At 38.6% G+C, this 22,108-nt stretch overlaps 2 protein-coding genes across 11 annotated transcripts in view; both read right to left on the bottom strand.

The window, feature by feature from the left end:
- Positions 1–5: 5 nt before the first annotated feature.
- TUBE1 (tubulin epsilon 1) lies at positions 6–14,601 on the bottom strand. 9 transcript variants are annotated; one of them, XM_048299346.1, is made up of 12 exons: positions 14,538–14,601; positions 14,347–14,420; positions 12,502–12,554; positions 10,354–11,360; positions 9,668–9,783; positions 8,531–8,652; positions 7,045–7,232; positions 6,063–6,238; positions 5,138–5,278; positions 3,472–3,612; positions 2,418–2,592; positions 6–1,195 (listed from the first exon to the last, which is right to left on the bottom strand). In XM_048299346.1, exons 4-12 carry the CDS (start codon positions 10,618–10,620, stop codon positions 1,037–1,039), a joined length of 1,485 nt encoding a protein of 494 aa, XP_048155303.1. In that variant the 5' UTR covers positions 10,621–11,360; positions 12,502–12,554; positions 14,347–14,420; positions 14,538–14,601; the 3' UTR covers positions 6–1,036. The 9 variants fall into 9 exon arrangements, with proteins under 9 accessions (XP_048155303.1, XP_048155309.1, XP_048155306.1 ...); XM_048299352.1 differs by having other exon boundaries at positions 10,354–10,411; positions 14,538–14,595; XM_048299349.1 differs by having other exon boundaries at positions 10,354–10,408; positions 14,494–14,568.
- Positions 14,602–18,267: 3,666 nt separating this feature from the next.
- The window catches only part of LAMA4 (laminin subunit alpha 4), a 102,747-nt gene continuing 98,906 nt past the window's right edge, over positions 18,268–22,108 (bottom strand). For both annotated transcript variants that reach the window (XM_048296656.1, XM_048296655.1), the window contains exon 38: positions 18,268–21,101. In XM_048296656.1, coding sequence (XP_048152613.1) covers positions 20,956–21,101 — 146 coding nt within the window. In that variant the 3' untranslated portion in view covers positions 18,268–20,955. The remainder of the gene's footprint in view (positions 21,102–22,108) is intronic.

Raw genomic sequence — 22,108 nt, forward strand, 5'->3', positions numbered from 1 at the left:
ACAAATGTTATCACAATACTTTATTGAATATTATACATTCAAAATTGTGCTTACTTACATATCCACTCCAACTCTGCTAGAAGGACTTCAAATTTCAAGTAATCATTGTGTCAATCCATTCTGATCTATAACAGTTCACTGGCAAGCAACTGGAAAGAGCTGTACATTCTAATTTGTAGAAGTTCTTACTGCAATATAAAAAGCTGCTTACCCTGATAATTATAAATATTAAAACATCTATTTTACTTGCATTCTTTCAAGGCTATAAGCGTTTTTCTCCAAATGGTCATTATAACTTCATCATAAGTGCATGTTTTGCTCAGAGGTATTCTGTATTATCTCATTATCAAGTGCAACTCAGCATTCATTAATATGAATCATTAAAATATTAATTAATATTCCAAGTATAATACTTGAAACAAAATTTATTTTTTGGAATTTTCTGTTATTTCCAGTTTTGGTATAAACTGAGAATGCTTTAATATAGCTAAGTACAACACAGAAGCAAAAATACTGAAGCAAGGAACATAGCTTAGAGCATTCTGAAATGTCTGTTGCAAAGTGTAAGAAACCAGTTTCATTAGAGACTTGCTTTCATCTTTGAAAAGACTTACATGGGCTTTTCTTCTCTTCGTAGTTGCTTGTTAAAAACTAAATCTAGCAACAGTGATCCCTCTTTGAAGCAAGACCTACCTTTAGTTTACCATAAGCTGAAAGTCTGAGAAAAGAATGACATTTTTGGCTGCTACAACCTCTCCTCCTTTTCTTCACAGCCTATGGTGTGTGAATTTACTCCACAGGAAGGATTACTGTCCTTACTGATACCAGCCACAATTAGGTGCCTTCAAATCTTTCTTACAGGCATGGATCACCATTTAATGACAACTTTTGAGGTAAGGAAGCTGTTGTCCTGGTCCCACTTTGGAATTACAATAGCCAGACATGCTACAAGTCATTCTGGTTAACTGAAGTAGCTGGATGATTAGGGAAAGTGCTTTTTTCTTCTTTTCTTTTTTTTCAATCAGTTTTCCCTTCTCTAAACAGCTATCTTCAGTCTTGAAGGATCTATTCTAGGCCCACCTTTTGTAGCATCCAGTTCATCATACTCTTCTATTAGGTCAGACAAAGAGGATATAGCTTCTGAAAAACAGCTTTGCTCCATCCCATCTATTTGCAGATAATGGTGAAGGTGAGCCTAAGAGAATAAAAAAAATGTGTTATCCTTTTCCTGGTATTCAATTGCTTTGGCTCAGTACCATTTAGCCTGCACTGAAGGGGGGAATGCAAGCACTGTCGAAAGGAGGCTTAGAGACTTCTATCATGACATCCCTTGTTTAAACACTTGGCAACTTTGGTAACAATCCCCTAGTGAATCACAGTAGATATTACTGACTTCTTAAATACCCATCTTTTCATATTGTCTTCTCGGGTACACCTGACCAGCTGCATATTGGGTTTACATGGCAGGGTTTTGGTGGCAGGGGGAGCACAGGGCTGCAGGGGTGGCTTTTGTGAGAAGATAACAGGAGCTGCCCCCATGCTGAACAGAACCATCCCAACCAGCTCCAATACGGACCTGCCACTGGCCACAGCCGAGCCCATTAGTGATGCTGGTAATGCCTCTGTGACAACTTATTTATCAAGGGGTAAAAATGCTGCACAACAGCTGTGAGAGAGCAGATTTAGGAAAGCATGACAGAAACAGCCCTGCAGACACTAAGATCAGCAAAGAAGGAACAGAAGTGGAATTCTGAGGCTGGGAAGAAGGCAGTAGAGTGGAGGTGAAGGTATTTTCAGTTTTTGTTTTGTTTCTTGCTATCCTACTCCTATTGCCTATTTATTATTGGCAATAAATTAAATTAATTTTCCCTAAGCCAAGTCTGTTTAGCCCATGACAATAACTGGTGGGTGATCTTCCTGTCTTTATCTTGACCCACAAGTTTTTCACTGTATTTTTCTCCTGTCCTACTGAGGAAGGAAAGTGGGAGAAAGCTTGGTGGACACCAAGGTTTAGATTAGATATTAGGAAGAAATTCTTTACTGTGCACTGGAACAGGTTGCCCAGAGAAATTGTGGATGCTCCATTCCTGGAAGGCCAGGTTGGATGGGGCTTTGAGCCACCAGGTCTAGTGGAAGGTGTCCCTGTCTAAGGCAGAGGGGTTGGAACCAGATGATCAAGGTTCCTTCTAACCCAAACCATTCTACGATTCTGTGATGTTGCCAGATAGGTACAAATTAATAAGGGGTTTAAGCTTTTTAAGCGGCAACTGTTGGAGTGATTCCTTGAGTGGTGACACAAATAAAACCCTTGGGCTGTTAATTATAAGCAGTCCCTTCGTGACACTACGATTTGCATTCCAATTATGCAAGATGCTAATGATTAGTGACTACGAATGGACTAATGATAAGAGTTGCACCTTCTTCTTGTAGAGCTTCATAAATCTGTCTTTGAGTTCAATGAAAGTTGGTTTTACACAGGTGTTGTTTGCTAAAGCCAGAAGGGAATGGGAATGGCCCACAGGAGGTACTGAACACAAACCAGTTTTCCAGCCCTCTTGATTCCAGGAGACAAAGTGCAGAGAAGGCTTCAACCTGTGATACAAAAATTTAGTTATCTAAGGAATATAAAGAACACAAAGGGCTAAGTTTCTTTTCTCAGCTAACAGCCCAAAAAGGTTAACATTTAAGCACCCAGGAATAAAGAGGACAGTTGTAACTATCACTATAAATAAGATATTTTAGAATTCAGACTAAACCATTGTGTCTCTATTTTAAATTTAAATTGCAAACATCAATTTTGTTTTGTTAACTTAATATATCAGGATTTGAAAAGCGAAGTTACAAGTACCTGTTTCTATAAAAGGGACTGTGAGCACTCTGAGATTTAGTAAAGGGGCAGACTGGGTGGGGACAATCAGTCTACCTGTAGTTTTGAAATAAGTAAAATACTTTACATTCTCAGAAATTTTCCCCATGTACCCTTGTATGCCTATAAATTCCATTTTGCCTGCCTTTCCTGTTACATCTATGTAGCTCAATAGTGTAAAAGGTAGAAAATGGGTGCTAACAACACAAAATTGTTAAAATAAGGATGATTTCCTACCTCCATGAAAGTAACCATGAAAGAGAGGGGCCTTCTGTTCAGCAAAAACAAACTTCTACTACAGAACTTATGATTCCAACATCCTTTGCTGTTGACAGACCCCTGGAAGGCTGGACTTTGCTTTCGTTTGCAATTTGGAGAAAGAGAGGAGTAGCACCTCTCTTTATTTGGAAGTCCAGGCATAATATGACTTATTTTCACTCATTACATAAGTTAATTATGTTTTCTTCCCTTCTAAAATTAAGAAAAGGAGGTCAGAGTAAACTGATTTGGTACTGAAACTGCTCAAATGAAAAGTTGGAATGCTCCGGACAACTGCCATCAGTTTCAGTACAAATCCCATGACTACTCTGTGTGGTATTACAAACCTTTCAATATTTCTGCGAAGGTCTGAAACCTGCACATTTCCTCGAACAAGAAGTGCACAGGCGAGGTAGAGGCTGTGCTTTGGATCTGCTTGAATTAGTTGATGATCTCTGCTAAATGCATCTGAGAACATCTGATCCAACCTGGGTGAAAAGAAAAGAGTTATCTCCTCTTACTGAAGTAGGATACAGAAGTTCTTCAGAATGCCCATCTTCAGGGTTTAAAAGTTCATAAAATTCTGGATAAAAGTACATTTAACCCAGGACCATAAATGATAGGAAAGATTCAAACCTTTATATGTACATACGTTGGCATTAGAAGTTTTTAAAAACATACTGGATCAATTTTTTCCTCACCCTCAAGTTACAAGCCACTGCTGAGTCAGAGAAGTTGCCTTTATAAAGGCAATTTGGGGCCAATGGTTACAACATCTTAAAATTACGTAAAAGGATTTAACTACTTGGGGTTCTGGTTATGTGGCAATTTGAGTGGCCAATCTCACTGGGAAGGATCTGACAAGGAGTATCAAAGTGCTGCTGATCCTTACAGAACTGACTATTTGCCTGTTACACTTCATTATTTAAAAGGATCAATGAGTCACAGAACTGTATTAATTTTGATTAATGATTTGGGAAAAGACAGGCTGTACATACTTGTCTAGTCTACTTATTCTAATTTTATCACACATGACTGCTTTAAAAGATGACACTTCAGATCATATTCTTTCTCTCTTCATTTCCTTAATCAAGTTTTACTGTACTATGGGATACCAAAGATGGTGTTTTGTGGACCCACAACATCTAAGCTATTCTTTCCATTTGTCCCAAATGCTCTACATTTATAATCTCTATTTCTTTTTCTTTGTATCACCTCTGCCACAATCTGCCTATTACAAAAAAAATAATACAGGAGACAAAAATATTGCTGTTCCCACTTCATCCTGAAACATCTTTGACTGACCATCTCCTTGTAGTCTGCTACCTTCACCCCAGCCCGGTACTGTCTCTTCAAGGTATATTTTCAACAGACCTGACTGTCACAACTTGCTATTGCAAAATAAGGGTGGGCCTGCCCTCTTCTCCACTGGGCATACTTCCATCACTAATCCTTAGCTGCCTCTGCTGCTATTTGGGCCTCTTGCTGACTGAATATAATCCACCAAACCCAGTAAAATCTATTTTAACAGGTTATTTTTCTGCCATGTCAGAGCGATAAATATCTCACAAAATTTGACATGTCAGCTTATCATTACAATAAGATGTTAAATAGGCTCACTGCACTCACTGCATCTCCAGACTGAAGTAAGATGCTGTTATGTCCACAAAGAGTCTAGTTAATTCCTTGTTTGTCTTTAGAGTATTTTGTCAGTCAAGTGCAAACTGTTATTCAAAAGAATTTGTGGTGTGGGTTCTAAGTATTACATTTTCCCAACAGAAACACTTCCAGCAGAGATTAAAAGGATGTCAAGTTTACTGGCTCAATCATTACAGAGGAAAGGGAAGACAGATGTTCCACAAATCAGCAGGATGAACTTGAAAATGTGGCAGATGTACAAGTTTTAGAACTTCCACCCTTAGTTTTGCTACAGAATGGAATTTTTAAATGAAAACTATGGAAGAATCAGAAATTAAGCTTTAAATCTGAAACTCCAATAATATTTTTTCTTACCTTCTAGAAGGAACATTAACATCTGTTAGTGTATACAGAGGAGTCAAGCTTGAAACCAAATAATGAAGTCGAGGAAATGGAACCAAATTCATGCTGATTTCATTAAGATCCATGTTTAGGGAACCTTCAAATCTAGCAGAGCTGAAAAATGAACAAACTGTTACGAAACTGCTACAAACTAAGTAAATCACTTCTATAAGGTAAACTTCCATGAAATATTTTTCAGCTGTTCTGTACAATAAAACTGTAAAACAGCACACCATTCAAGCACGTGTTCAAGTATAATTACAAAACTTTCACATCTGGCAGTAACAGTGCTATGTCTTATTTATTTATACTTTTCATTAAAGAACAGTAAATTATCAAGAATGATTCCTTGTTTCCCAATTGTAGTCTTTAGTACTGATTTTCAGTATTAATAATGATTAATACTAGTTAATACTGGTCAATTAATACCAGCTGGTTAATACCAGTTAATTATTGCCACTTTTACTAAACAGGCTATAATAAAACACGTGACTTAGCATTCCTGACAAGCTGTTTAAAAGAAAAACAGGCCAATACTCCAGAAGTATATTTCTTGCAGCAATAGACAGTTTAGGAGCAAAAATTATCTGACAATATTTATAAAATAATACAACTGGCCTAGAAGGGGAAACCTCTGTGGGTTCCATTAACCACTAGTGGAAGACAGTATCCTTCTACCTATAAACTTACTTCAGTTATAAGACTATCATGGCTAAAGCAACACCACTACAATCTGAATACTTCCAACTACTTTAGCATTTAGTAACCAATTCTTAAAAAGAGAAGACTCATATTGAATGAAAACCAATTAGTATTACTCAAGTTCATGCAGGCCTGCATACTTACAGCACACACCACCTCCCACAATCCTACTTTGTTACAGAGGAGTAACCTTTACCTTGTCATGTTCAGCAGCAAGTTGGCTATGATGTTATTCATCGCATCAAATGGTTTCTCTTGTAGTGTTTTTGCTCTGCCTGCACTTGATGTTACCAAGCTGTTTTGCTTCACAGTTGATCCCAACTTCCCAGAATTGATCATCTGATGAATTTTATTAACTATCTCAAACAGAGACTTTGACAGAGGGGGAAAAAAAGCACAGAAGTAGTCTTGAGTAAAGAACTTTTAAATTCAGCACCCCAGTTTTTCATTTCTAATAATCTTGAAAGCTCAGACATTGTACTGTTAGTTCAAAGATTATGCCTTTGCTACATCTAAGTCCAACTTTTGAGCAATTCCAGTTGACTGAAGTGTTTCTAAAAGTCTGCGCCTTACATATCACAAATATGTACACAGCTTGACTCAAAAGTTTGAATTTTATTCAACTATTCAAAATCCTTATGAAAATTTAAAATGCAGTTTTAGAAGATAACACCTGTGAAACAAAAAATATAGTCTCTAACTATATTTCACTTTCTCTTGCTTTTTTCATAAGCAAACAGCCAGTCACTGAAGCTAGATTCAAATCTATCTAGCATTTTGCAAGGTCAGGTATATCTATGATTCCCATATCACTAATCAGCACAGTTAAGTTTGTTGGAATCTGGAGAGGCTAGTCATTTCCCTTGCAGGAACCTAATACTATGCACAGATTGATTGCTAAAAGAAGACACTCTGTCTCAGTAAGTAGAAGCTTTTCACCATTTACCTTGAAACGGACATGAAAAAAGTCACTTTCCTTACTTTGAAGGAGCAGAACAACTTTTCAGTGATACCCATGTTCATTTCAAAAGCTTGCAAGTGACTTAGAAGTTCAATTATTACTTAAAAAAATTAAATTATGCATTTGGAGACTTGGTACTCAAATCAGTACAGAAAAGGAAGAGACACTTCCACTGTCTAATAAAAAAAAATTACAGAAATAGAATATTATTTCTTACTTCATTCTCTATTGGTAGTACGCAGTCTGCATGTTCATTAAGCTCCTTCATAGCCAGAACACTGTTATACGGAGAAGTAATAACATCATCTTCACCAGAGGGATAAACTGAAGTAACAAATCTATATACTTCTGGGAATTCCTCCTCAAGCAAATTTAGTACAAAAGTTCCAAGACCAGACCCTGTCCCTAATTATGAATGAAGACAAAATGAGAGAGGACCCCATGTTATCTTAGGCTCTAAGACTCATGTAGGAGACATACAACTTTTCAATTATGTATGTTAATGAATATTTTCTGAAGCATGTGGCTTCAGTAGAGGCTATTCAAATGTAATTAAGGTAGAAAGGTTTTTCCCAGACAGGAAAATAATTAAGTAATAAAATTATTTCCCACAGTATGTCAGTCAGGATGAAGTATACATTCTCAAAAATTTCTGCAAACCATAAAGTCCTATCATGTAACAAACATTTTTCTGACCTAGTATTTCTACTTCTTTTTTTCAATTCTTTTATTTGAATTATGAAACACATTTGCTTAAAAGCATTGAACTGCCCCAACAATACATATTTTTCTTTTAGGGTTTCTTTATGAAGTTTTCTCATTCTTCAGTAAAACAGAACTGCCCCTTCCCCCCAGCACTTTAGTGTTAACATCTGTTAATGAGGCTTTTTCCTCATTAACACTAAGCACGCAGCTCTGAGAACTGAACTGTCATCTTTTTCTGAACATTCAGCTACATTCTCAGTGGCAGACAATTTAATCTATGAACAAGACACCAGTTTTCACAATAACAGAAGCAGCATCTGCAGGGTCTCTGAAATTAAGCAAATGGCCACAAAAAAGGCCCTTGACAAAATTTTTGCTTCATATTTAGAGCTATCTTCTGTGTCTTTTACCATATCATAACCAGTTATAATACGTGCTAGTCTCACGTAGGTTTCTGGGGTAGGAAGGCTTAGTGGCATGCAATAATGACAAAATTGCCACTGTATAGGATTCTTCTTTTTGGCTTATTAACAAAGTAACTAGATTGGATTCAATAGAATTATGTAGAAGGAAAACAGAAAAACAAAGTTTTTCTAAAGTTAAGCAACATTAGAAGTCTCCTTTAAAGCCTTTTGGAAAACTCCTTCCTCACAATTAAAACCAACTTGATTATAACAATGTAGTCAGTGTTCAGAGGTCACTGACCCTTCTTCTGATCAGTAATACCTCCGTGTTTGTCTTTGGTACCTGTCTTGATCTACTCATTGCCTCATCTTTAGAATTTTAGCTGCATTTTTGTTCTAGATAGCACACTAGAGTTCCTCAGTGCTCTAACAAAACAAGTGATAAATAATTACAGGTCCAGTTAATTGGACTATGTTAATTATTTTAATCTGCATTCCGAATGATGTAGATTATTATACTGATTTTCTTTTCAAGTTTTTTTTTTTTCCATCTGTGGCTACTGCCATCATACTCTCCATAAAAAGATTACTTACCACCTCCCATGGAATGAATTATAAAGAAACACTGTAGACAGTCACAATGTTCAGCGGTCTTCCTCAGCTTTTCCACTATGTTTTCCCGGTACTGACAGCCATAGATCTTATGACCTACAGCCCTGAGGACATGAAAAGTACTTTAAAAAACTCCCCAACAATCAAACTTTCAATTTTTTATTTTAACTCCTTCTATGTGATATTTTAGAGTTCAGAGTCCAAAGCTGGGTGCAACACCCCATCTGTGAGTTTCTAAGCTGTGACTACAAATGAGCATATGCAGTCAGGACATGGTTTTAACTTTGAGGATGCAAACAGCTCTAAGTTCACAGCTTTGGAGTGTGCACTTATTATTCTGTACTGAAAAGGAAATAAACTACCATACTGGATGATCTAATTGTAGTAATGAAATGGAAGCTATGTAGTCCTTAACAATAAAGATATCCCTATGTGATAAGTGATGTGAAAGATCATCTTTTGAGTACTATGCAAGTCAGTTGCTACAGTAACAAAAAACCCCCGAACAGCTCATTTCCAACACACTTGTCTGCTAGATGGTAAAGTTACAGAATGTTTTATTCCCCATATTGCACTCTCTTTTGGTACATTCGCTGGTGATTTGCTTTCCAGTCTGTAGTGCACTGAATATTATTAGAGCACATTAAGGTCTCCGTGAAAATTTGGAATTCATTATGTTAATCAATCTTTTTTTGAATTTCTCTTTTGGTAATGTAGTTTATATGCACAAAGCCAGACTCTGTGGTGCTTAGAAATCAGAAGTGCATTTGTTCGTATATCTCATTTCCACAGTAGCTGCACAGTCTCAAACTAGATTATGGCTTCGACTAAGCAATGAAAGCAGCTGAATGCCAAAGAAACAAAAATAAAAAGCATGTTCTTTTGTAAAGAAAATCAAAAAAGAGAGAGAGAAAAAAAGACAAAATGATATATCAGCAGAATTATTCTTCTGTAAGAGCCTTTTCAAAGCCCTCCTCCAGGCAACAGTGACTCCAAGTTTGCTGGTAAAATGCTGCAGCTCTCCAGGTGCAGAACGACACAAAAAGCTACGGTTATCATTTCCCCTTTCAAATGCCATCTAATTAGCTGCTAAGAAGTGAGTTCTAAAGAGGTTCTCACCAGTTGTTTCCTGAACCAGAAACATCTGTGATAAGCTGCTTGCTATCAAACACATCCCTCAATGGTCCCTGAAGAATTTCATTTACCACACCCTCCTCCATGTCAATCAACAGCGCCTTTGAGAATGGAAAGAATTAAAATTCAGTCAGTAAGCAAACCACCCTTGAAATAATCACACAAAGAAATATAAAATTATTTACAATATAAAAGGAATTCTGTTTCTACTCTGCTCCAGAGAAGCCTTTTTCCCCCTCCCCAGTTGTTAACTCGGAGACCAAGTAGATTCTTCTTAGCTGATTTGCTAGAAGTTGTTCAATAGGACCGCATTTCAGATGGTGAAATTTAGTTAAAATTTTATAACATTTTGCCCCACTACTTAGGAATAAAGAAATTAAAACATTTTTATGTTTCAAGTTTCCTTTTTTCTTAATCATGTAAAGTGGCTCAAAGAAACCCAATCCTTAGTTAATAATATCTGCAATAATTTTATTAACATTCCAATTTAAATTACTCAACAAGACTGGCAGCAAACTGTATTACTGCATTACTAAAAGTTATTATTAGAAATTTTACTATTCAAAGCCGTATTTAAACCTGTATGCAATTTTAAGGACTTCATGAAAATTCCCACACATTTGGACATAAATATTCAATGTAAAAAGAGTGACCTTTATAGATTGCCTTACTCGTGCTTTTAAAGAGCAGATTTTTCCTTTGTAAATATCAGGACCATTACCACCACTTCTGAAAAAAAAATAGTTACAGAAAAAATCTGAGATCAGATTTGTAACATAAAATACATACTGGAATAAAATTTTATCTTTTATATTTTGTGTTTGGAGAACTATGACAATGCAAACAAACAAACACTGTGAACATGCTGCTAAGACTTCATAATTCCCAAAAGGAATACAACTACAGAACACAATCTCAATCAGAAATATCCTAAACATTACTTCAGGAAACTGAAAAGATAAGCATTAAAAGTTTACTCCCAGATACAGCCTCAGCTTTGTAGGAATTCTACAAGCATTGCCAAAACGGGAAAGGATTATCTTTTATCAGCACGTGATATGTGTACCCACATCATACAATGGGAAAGAGCTCCCCACGAGCTTTTCAGTGGGGGTAGTACTCGAGGTTGTGCTCGAGGTGTGAAAGCTCTGTAACTGACTTATTCTGCTTATTATGATTAACCAGCTCAGAAATCCTGCTGGGTTGGCATCGCTAAATCTTCCTTCTTTCCCAGGACTGGTTGTACTGAGCCAACATAGCAGACTATACATTATGTCACAATCACATTTTTTCCCACTCAAAGGATGAGATACTATGGTCTGGCCAAACTATAATCAACACGGGGGAAAAAGGCAGGGGTACTGGAAGACAGATCTTTTCCATTATTTACCTAATCTGGGAGCTGGCCAAGCCTAAATTTAAAGTATGTCCTTGACCATTCTACATTCAACCACCATTATATTCACAAAACACCGGCTAAAATTCACTACAGCACCAACCAGTGTTCTGAACCTACTGAGTCCCATCAGGAACAAGGGGAAGAGAGTACAGGGCTGCACTGGATTCCACAAGGATTTTCCACCTTCTCACTCAAAGATGGTCTCCAGACACTTCTCATTAGGTGAGCAGCTCACAGCAGCCTCCAATATTCATGTGATTCCTCTAGCCTACACAACACCTATAGGAGTACATTATAGCACCAGTAAATCCACCTAGAGAATTTATCTTCAGGGACTAACAAAATTCAAAGAAGAAATAAAACCAACCCCTAAACAACATTTCTTTTTCTTACTATTGCCTTTGTGGTCTTTTATGCCAGACCATACCTTCAATCACTTGGATTCAATTGCTGAAAAACATCCTCACATTCCTAGAACCATGGGATGGCTTGGGTTGGAAGGAACCTTAAAGATCATCCAGTCCCAACCCCTCTGCCTTGGGCAGGGACACCTTTCACTAGACCAGGTTGCTCAGCGAGAAAACAAATGTTTCTACTGCAGCCAACACATCAATTACAAATTTGGTGGTTTCATTTGGCAGAAACAGACATTTTTTATGGTTTAAAAAAAAAGAAAAAAATATTCAAGGAAATACCCACAAGGAATGACAATAATAAACCTCAATACATTTGCAATGTTCTTTCAAAGAGGTAAAATTTGAGAAAAAGCAATTTGGATTTCATTGCTGTTCTAGTTAAAATCACATGCTGTACTGCAACCTTTTCATATAATGGAAGGAAATAGAGGCTGGTCAAATGTTTTTTTATCAATTAAAAAGCAACAGGCTATTTCAAGTACACATTTTCTTCTTGCAAACTGCAAGGATTTTTTTAACTGGATAGATAAGAGATGACTGAATGGTTTTAAGGTATGAATTGGTTAACTTACAAAAAACAATTATAGACACTACTCTGGGTAACAAAATAGTCAGATAAATAAGATTTAAAAACTGTCAGTTTTTTCTATCTTATATACAATTCCTCTTATAACTCTTCAAGAAATGCTGCTCGTTTGGTATTGAGAGGGCACACAATCTGATTGTGATTTGTAATGGCAAAAGCTATCAGATCCTGACTGTCCACGTTTGGTACAAAAGGAAAGGAAAACACACACACTTTCAATGCATTTAACCACTGAAGTATGTATAAATAAAATGGAAATGCAAAGATAAGGTTTTGAGGAGAATACAAAAAAGCAAGATCTTTTACTAGCACAAGCTAAATGACACGAAACAAAGAAAACTGTAACTTAGATTAAAAGAAGATACTACAAGTGCTGATCTACCAGGTTAAACTCATGAGCCGCTTGATAAAAACTTACCTTGTATCTACGTTCCTAAAGAAACTGCTTAAGGCTTCATCATAAATTCCTTTCTAAAAGGAAACAGCACAAAATTATGCGTAATGTCAAAAATTCTCAGTGATTTTCCATGGAATAATATAAGTTGGAAGGGATCTCTGAAGGACACCTGTCAAACCTCACCACTTGAAACCGAGTGAACATCTCTGTTGAATCCAGCTAGTTCTAGTCAGCTCTAAAAAGAACATTTCATTGAAACATCAGCTTGTTATTAAAAACTGAGAAGAGAATGTAACTAGGAAATTAATTTTTCAGCACAAGATTAAGCAACTGTAGTTGTTTACTGAAGATCCCAAGGCAATTATTAAATTGAAGATCTGCTCTTTAGCTGACTCAGTTCATCACTGATACAACTCTGAGTTCATCACGGGCTCCATGCCTGTGACACCAATGCCCATGGAGTTCTGTGAAAAGGACAGCACACGATTCTTGAACTCCCTGCCAAAGGATAGCATGGAAATTACTTACCCCAACATATAGGTAAAGAGATCTGTCAAATTTAAATAATTTAAGTGCTTTATAGTCACAGCAAGAAAAGTGGTTTTGTTCAGGGTACTCAGCACAATCCTGTGCCCTCCTTATGTTGCTATTTTGATCAGTAAAACTTTACAGCAAGTCATGGCATGAGCTAACGTGGAAAACAATGGTGGGCTTTGGGGGTGTACTCTTTTGTTTTACTGCCAGTGGCAAAGTACCAGCACTGAACAGCCCTCCCATGTTGCTAACTACCTCCAACCTGCTAATGCCTGGCTGTAGGGACACATCCTGAGCTTTTCGGGGTGAAAATGCTGGAGAAAGCTGACCAGAATTAGGGATCACAGGATCACAGAATATATCGAGTTGGAAGGGACCAAGAAGGAACATAGAGTCCAACCCTTAGCCCTTCAAAGGACACCCCAAGAGTCCCACCATGTGCCTGAGAGTGTTGTCCAAATGCTTCCTGAGCTCTGACAGGCTTGGTGCTGGGGAGTCTGCGCCAGTGCCCAACCACCTTTTGAGCGAAGAACCCTTTTCTAATATGTAACTTAAATGTTCCCTGACACAACTTCATGCCATTCCCTCGGGTCCTGTCACTGGTGACCACAGGAAAGAGATCAGTGTCTGCCCCTCCTCTTCCGCTCATGAGGAAGTTGCAGACTGCAATGAGACCCTCATCTTCTCTTCTTCAGGCTGAACAGACCAAGTGACCACAGCTGCTCCTCATATGGTTTCACCTCAAGACCCTTCACTATCCTCGTGGCCCTTCTTTGGACGTTCTCTAATAGCTTAACGTTTTTTTTTACATTGTGGCACCTAAAACTGCCCCCAGCACTGGAGGTGATGCCGCCCCAGTGCAGAGCAGAGCAGGACAATCCCCTCCCTTGCCTGGCTGGCGATGCTGTGCCTGATGCCCCCAGGACATTGTTGGCCCTCCTGGCTGCCAGGGCACTGCTGACTCATGTTCAACTTGCCATTGACCAGGAGCCCCAGGTCCCTTTCCACAGCACTGCTTTCCAGCCTCTCATTCCCCAGTCTGTCCATACATCCAGGGTTGTCCCATCCCAGATGCAGGATCCGGCAATCCCCGTTGAACTTCACACGGCTGGTGACTGCCTACCCTGTGATTTAACAAGGTCTCTTAACAGTTAACCTTACGATTTGTTTTCCTAATTAGTTAAACAGCAGAAGGACCTGGGGGTGGTTGTGCTCACAGTGAAGCACCCTTAGTTGAACTAAACAAGCGCAGCGCTCTGCAGTCACAGCGACGAGCGCGGAAGGCAGCGAAGGGCGGCTCGGCCCGGGCCGGCGGGGCAGCGGCGCCGTTACCTGGTTGACGGCGGCGTGTTCCCGCAGCGCCAGGTCCCAGAAGCGGCATCCCACCTGGTTCCCGCACTGTCCCACTGCAAAGGGGAGAAACACGGCTCAGGCACGGGGAGGGGGCGGCGGGAGGTCTGGGCGTCACGACCCCCTTACCCTGTACCACCACCGACTGGGTCATGGCAGAACCGGAGGCGCACCTCCTGTTTCGAAGTCGGCGCCCGGAAGCCGCGCCCCCTGAGTTCCTGCGGTGGAACGTCCCAACGGTTGACTCAGCTGCGGGGCGCTCGCCGCCTGCCCGCCGAGAGTGGAATGTGCCATTAGGGAGCGGGGGGGCGGGCAGTACGGGGGAGTAGTGAGGTTTTCAGACCCTGTAAGTCTGACGGGAACCGGAGGGGGACCGCAGGCCCAGGCTCAGCTACAGGAGGCCTGACAAAGACCTGAAATAAAGTCTCTGTACGGGAGAACAGAAGTATTTCCATACACTACAGTTCATTATCCTTTATGGCTAAAAACGGTGCGATAAAGAAACGTTTTATTTTCCTCCAAAACGTAATTCAGAGAGATGGTGTGAAATGTGTGAAACGGTATGAAAATACAAATTAAAAATTAAATGAAAAAACGGCCATTTGGAAATGCCGTAATGTAGCCTCCCACCAGGCTTGCACATTAAGCTCGGTTTCATGTTTCTTGTGCATATAATTGTCCACAGTGAAAAAATGAAGAATGTAGAGATGCTGTTGTCTCAGCATGGCGAGACCGGTCTGCAACACAGCTCAGCTGCAAAAGCACCGAGTCGTTTATGTTGGAAAAGACCTTTAAGACCATCAAGTCCAACTGTTAATTCAGCACTGCCAAGTCCAGAACTGAAACAGTAAAGAATGTGAGACATGCAAAGCTTGCAGAAAGCTGTCTTGTGACACAGATGGCATTTCTGCTTCCTGTGGGAGGAAAAAAGCATTTCCATGCAACCCAGTCCATTAGGTTTTATGGCTAAAACGTTCCAACAAAATACACTTTTTCCAAATATATTATTTGTAATGCTGGTGTACAAACAAAATATGGTAAATAAAAATTTTAAGCCTTTATTTGCTCCTAGATATGACCTGGTGTCCTGTAGAGATTAATTGTAGGTCTACAGGAAAATAAAATTATAATAAATGACTATTTAAAAAAAATTTCCTGGAAGTATTATGTATGTGTTGCAGCAAATAAAGTATTGTACAATACAAGATAAGAATGCATTGTATACAAGAAATAGATACACAGACAAATTTTGTAAAACTTAATTGAAATTCATATTGCTCTTAAGAAAAAGTACTGAGCGGCCCAAGCTTTACTCACGTGTCATGTATGAAAGGTATAAGAAGGACCAATGGCTTTAGTGTTTTAAGCATGTTTGGCATGAATAGAGTAATACTGCCTCAAACATTTCTTTTCTATAAACTAATCACCAGTGTAAAACTACATGAATATTAATCAGGAAAGTACTTAGTCATTTCTCTCCAGACAGACTAGATGTAACCTAGTCTTAATTTTGTTCCCTGTGGTTTTTTGAAGTGGTCCAAACTTGTAGGCTGTGCTATTAGATGTCAAACTGCTTCTATACTTCTTGCCTACTGTCATGTCCTTAAAGTCTTCTCTTCACAGGTCTTCTTGGCCTCACTTAGGTTAAAAGCAGTACAGCATTGCTTATAAGCATTCTAAAGCTTACTTTAAATTCTACAGAACCTGTTAATATTACTGTATCTGGCTTGCTTTCTTCTTGTGTAATTAGCTCCACTTTCTATTGTTTTTTAAGTTAATTGTAGTTTTTGTGTTTTATGTCCCCTCAAGACTCAGCTTAGTGAGATTCACCCTACTGAACATGATGTTGCAGCAAGACACTCTGTGCTTTGGCTTCCAGTGTTCTTTAAGTGGTCTGTGAAGGCAAATGTAAAGTGATTATTCTCTCTGAGCCTGGAAACACTGTGAATTGGGGATGCACCTGAGATTCATGTTCATGTGGGGACATTTTTTAGCCAAAGGAGGTCCAAGGGCAGGAGGGTGACATGTAGTAGCCAGATTGGCTTGATGCATACGCTCAGAGAGCATATTCAACTCTGTGAAAGAAATAATCACATGCTTGACTTTCTGTTTTGTTGTAGATGGAGCTCCACTTCACCTACATAGTATAAAATGCATAAATCTATACAGGTCCCCTTGGAGACACTTTTGTCTATGTTAATCATTTAATCAACAGACTTATGGCAATGTGTGTTTCTTACCCTTAATTTGTCAGTACCATTTTGTTGATGTGTTATACAGGAATGGTGTTCCACAGCTTTGGAACACAAATTGAGTATTGTATAAATAACTTACTATGTTGTTGAGTGGAAATGAATTGCCATGGACCACAGTGAATCTGTGAATAACCCTTAAATCCCGCACTGTAACAAGAGCCAGAAGTACCTCACAAGTTAAATATGTGTGCTATGCTTTCAGCGTCTTTTTAATAACAGTCATTTGACTATTTAGGCCACATGCTGCTGTAGGGAGAATACACTGGAATTCGAACTAATGTTATCCCTTGATTTATATCAGGTCTTAGTTCACATATGAAGGTTTGTCAGTTTGTAATTTTAATTTTAATTTTTTTTTGTTTGTTTGTGTGTTTAGGTTTTTTTTTTAATTTAGAATTGTTGGATTTTGGGAAATTACTGTCAGGCTTGTAACAGTTCATCTTTCATTCTTCTGGTCAGGCTGTTGTCCATACTCTGGATTCTTGAGAAGAACTGTGTTCTCTCCACATAGAATCACAGAATGAACTAGGTTGGAAAAGACCTTTAAGATCATCTCGTCCAACCTATGACCTAACACCTCCTCATCAACTAAACCATAGCACTGAGTGACACGTCCAGTCTTTTTTTAAGCATGTCTGGGGACGGTGACTCCAACACCTCCCTGGGCAGACGATTCCAGCGCACAATCACTCTTTCAGCGAAGAATTTTTTTTCAACATCTAATTTAAACTTCCCTTGGCACACCTTAAGACTGTGTCCTCTCATTCTGTCAGTTGTTGCCTGGGAGAAGAGACCGACTCCCACCTGACTACAAGCACCTTTCATGTAGTTGTTGGGGTTAGGATGAGGGTTAGGGTTTGGGTTTGGGGTACATCTTGAGATGAAGAGTTAGAGGGCACTGAGATCCCATTTATATCCTGTATTTTGAAGCATTTTGATGAGCATTTCTTCTTGAAATTGGTTTCTTTCTTAGATAGTCATTCAATTGTCCAATTTCAGAATATTTCAGGATACAATAACTGTGTAGTTGCAGCCCTAATTTAGGTAATGGCTATAACAACACTTATTAAAACCTTGAATCTTGCCGAGAAAAGTTATAATCTCGCTGCTCATTTTCTGTAGGCTTTCTGCAGAATTTAGTTAGTTATATTCATGTTGAAAATGGAAATGGACAATCTGACAATATAGCTGAGAACTTGAGGGTTTTTCCCAAATCTTTGTAGATGAAGGCTTTTGTACTTTGAAGCTGTAATTTTTAAGATAGATACAGAAGAGAAATTGAATTCTGGGAAGATTTCTGCTTAGGCAGTTGCCTTCTCTTAAACACCAGCAGCCTTGAAATGAGGGCAGAGGTATGGACAAGGTAATGCATCACATACTGACTTTCTTTGGTGCATATGAAACGGTAATTTTAAGGTCTATGTGGATGTTGGGGGCAGGGAAATTTACATTATTTTCTGCTCTCTCCTGAGTCCATAAGTATCCACTGCTTTATAGTGTTTTTCTTTGGAAACCCTGTTCTGCAGAGAGAAAACCTACACCTCTGAAGCTGAGAAGGGAAAATTGAGGAAGATGCCCTCCAAAACACTGCTGTGTTTGATTAGCTGGTGATATAGTTAAGAGAAGTAAATTGAATAGTAGCAGTTTATGAATTTTAACGTGGTTTTTATTCACATACTGTTTTAGTGTATTTTTAGTTTTCCATATATAAAGTATGCAAAGGAGTGATTAATCGGAAAAGTCATTCTTAAATGTAAATCCACAGAATAAAACCAAATCACATTTCAGCAAATATGGCTAAGAGAAATATTGTTTATTCACAGAGCTTGGACGTGGATATGAGAAAATACGCTTTAGTTTGAAGTAGGTGTAAGACAGAAAAACATTCCGAGTATGTGTGTACCAGTTGACATACAATGCTCCACTTAATACCAGCATTCACTAAACTCTGATGCTCTTAGGGGGCACAAGCATATGCTATTCCTGGCTATCTCTGCTGAGCAGCTGCAGGCAACTCAAAAGGAATTTCAGTAATCCTTGTAACGAACCTATCTAAGCAGGGAATCTGCTGGTTTTTTCTCTCCAGCAATAGGGTCCTGGAGACCAGGACCTGAGGAAGCTTACCTCAGGCTGTGGTGTCATGAGCTTTTTTGAGCCAATCTAACAACTCACTGGCACTGGGAGGAGAGAGACTTCCTTTTTTTTCCTGCTCCCAGCTGCACTGCTCTGGCACCATCCATGGCCTCTGTAACCAGTGGGAACCCAGCTCACTGATCTGAGGACATTCACCCTCAACACCAATAATAAAAAAAGTTCCCAAAGCAAAAGCCGTAATTTTTCTGTTCCATGTCTGGGTAGTAGCTGGGAGCAGGAAAAAGCTGAGCAAGCACACTGGTTTTGGTGCCTGAGATAAAGATGGCATTTAAAGGTAACTGGATTTAGGGATCTATGCCTGATCCAGAGAGACTGAAGAGGGATACTTTACTGCTTGCTTCTCAAGTATGAACAGTGGGCTGTGGAGTGATGAAAAGAAGGGTCTATATATCAGTCCCAGAAGCAGAGGGTGTCTTTAAGGGGTTGGAAGGGGAATCAGTCCTTGGAGCATATTGCCTGAGAGTTGCAGGGAAGAGAAAAGGGGATGTGTTCAGGAGAAGGCAAGCAGAACAGGAATGGGGCTGAAAGTATGAGCAGAGCTAACAAGGCTGGTGAAAGGAGAGACAGTGACTGATGAATCCCCACTGTGTTCACTTACCACCCAATATTGGACTCTAGAGACAAGTGGAGAGTCAGTGATGGGGTCCCAGCTGCTGGAGAGTTCCTGTGCCTGTGCATCCAGAGGTTGCAGTTCTTTATCCAGAGTAAGCCAAGTCTGCTGCAGTGTGTCAAAACACTTTTTTCACCCTACTGAGAGTAGTAGGGAAGCTGCTGCTTAGTGCTTACATATGTACCTTATCCTGGTGGTTCTTCCATCTGTCCGTACTTTCAAGATCTTTGGATTCCAGTTGTCATTTATGTGTTTTCCAGATGAATTCCTATTAATTTTTAGTCTCTAGGGTGTTGTCCTTTATTTTCACATTTCATACTTTCCTGCTTTGCAGCTGGTCATGTTTTGAGTTGGTTCCAACAATAATTTGCTCAGCAACCATAAAACTTTCTGTAACATTATTTTATTCTTTAAAGAAAAGAAAGCTAAATGATTCCGTGTAGGTGATCACTGAAGGGACTAAGTTTTGCAAGTGACTTGTGTCTATTTCATGTTCAAGCCTACTGTGAGTTGAACCCTACCATTAACTTCCATCTACCTTCTATGGGTATAACATAGCTCAGATTTACAGCCCTTTGCCTTCTATCTTCCCATGTCACTCCCGGTTCCTCTGCAGCAGCATATCTTCCAAAGGAACATGTTCCTTGTTTGAGGATTACTGCTGTAAACTGAAGTCCTGCAGGAGTCTCACAGGGAAGTGATGGTTTTGTATGATAAGGGAGTCACCTGAAACTGTGACTGTGATTCTGCTTTCTACACTTCATGTTTACTTGTGTAACATTAGTGCAAATGAGATCACAATGAGATTGTGAATTTAGTGCTGTGTTTGCATGTAAGTGCATTTAAAAATTCGGAGAAAAAACTTGAAATTTGGAATTGTCTCTAAGGCAAGCATTACTCTAAAATTACCTAGTTTAGGTAAATGAGCATATATATATATAAGCATCTGTCTTAAAAGATATACATCTTTTCTTCATATTGTGCTAGAACATATCCATGAAGTCTAGAAGTGGAATAAAAATGTTAATTTTTCATTGTTTGTAAGCTTACATAATTAGTATACTCTCTTCCCCCATTTTATTTGAGGAATATATAAATGAGTTGAATGGAAAATTAAAAATATACAATAAGATCTCTGAAAAGTATTTGTGATGTAAATCTCTTATCTAGCTTTATTCTCTAATGTGCTTTAGCAGATCTTTTTCTGTGGAACAAAGGGTGACTAAGATACGGAATGAAATTTTGTAGAGGATCTATTTTGAAAGTAACATTTAATATCATTTTAATTTCCTTTATAGTCCCATATTTTTGTGTAACAGACTGGCCACGCATACACTGTAAGAAATGGTAAAGCTCACTCTTGTGGTATATTAAGAGAAGTGCAGAAGCAACAGCCCTTTATTCTTCAGTGATTTTTGTTTGCGTGTAAATATTAGAACTGACCCCCCTTCCTGCTTTCTGTAGATGTAGCTGTGATATTTTCATTCTTCTTTTCTTGCTGAACACGGTTTCTTTTGCTCCAGTTTTCTTTCTGAGGTCTAAGGAACTTTTCAGAATCGATGCAGTGCACTATCAGGCTGCTGGACAGGTATTAATGCTTACAGCACCACTAACCAAAGCTGCTTTACTAAAACTCACTGGCTTTTCATCAATCATGAAGTTACGAATGCAGCCAATGAAGGAATTGCGTGTAGTCAGGCTTGATGTTAGCAGGGACTCTGGAAGAAGGAGATTAAAAAAATGAAATAAATAAAAATTTAGAGCTCATGATGGGCAAAATAACCAGTTTGATGGCAGAATCTTTTAAATTTGCTGCTAAGTGCAGCTCTTCTGAATCTTCTGTGGTTCTTTTAAAACACTTGGCCTATTGCCAGTGTCCTAGAGGCCATTAAAGTATGGTTAGTTACCTAGTTATGTAAAACTCCTGATACTACATTGTCAACAGAGACACAATTTTGCATTTTTTTGACAACTACATTTTCTTTTAAGTAACAGAGTAGGTAAGTCCCAGTGTCTGTTTTTGTAATTTAGCATCACATGTATTATCATCTGTGTCTGATTTGTTAGTTTGCATCCAGTTTGCTGTATCTGCATGGCATTATTTAGAATTATATCTTGTTTGTTGTTGTGAAGTTCTGTGTAAGAGTTTCTTGTGCCAGGCTGATAATAGCATTGTAGAGCCAATTTATGGCATTGCTTTAGTATTCTATAATTAATGTAGAAATAGAAGGCTCTATTATGAAGCAGAACAGCGTTTGCAATTACCTCTTTATATTACCTCTCTGGGAAGAGTTCTGTCCTAATAAAATTTGAGTTTGGATTTAAAGAGTGAATAGGCATCTGGACATAGATTTTATTATTCCCTTTAAGCTCATTTTACCTCCTGGTAGTGTGGGATGGATGTGAACACCATGCACTCAAGCCACTAATCCAAGATAAGCATTATAATGAATTTTGTAGTTAGAGCTGTTAATGATTGACATTCAAGGCTCAGAGAAATAATACTTCATGTTTTCAATGAGAAATGTACTGGAGTTGACTTAAAAATTGTATCACATAGTGTTGATTACAGTTTGTTTATGAACCCCAACAGAGTAGCTCTGTCTGTTGAGTAAGGGAAGGAAATGTAGTAATCTTGGCCCATGCTACACAGATGGTCTGTGAGTCACAAACACACAGGAGCAGAAATCGGTCTGGTAGAAACCCCTAGTCAGAAAAAGAATCT

The sequence above is a fragment of the Corvus hawaiiensis genome, chromosome 3, assembly GCF_020740725.1.
Source record: "Corvus hawaiiensis isolate bCorHaw1 chromosome 3, bCorHaw1.pri.cur, whole genome shotgun sequence".
NCBI lineage: Eukaryota > Metazoa > Chordata > Aves > Passeriformes > Corvidae > Corvus > Corvus hawaiiensis.

Bases quoted from the DNA above. Each gene is read 5' to 3' on its own strand.
- TUBE1 (XM_048299346.1), bottom strand. From the start codon at position 10,620: ATGTTTAGGATATTTCTGATTGAGATTGTGTTCTGTAGTTGTATTCCT. The intron at 7,233-8,530 runs GTAAGTAATCTT...ATTCATAATTAG, and splicing joins AATTCATTCCATGGGAGGTG to GGACAGGGTCTGGTCTTGGA. The intron at 5,279-6,062 runs GTAAAGGTTACT...TTCATTTTTCAG, and splicing joins TTGCTGCTGAACATGACAAG to CTCTGCTAGATTTGAAGGTT.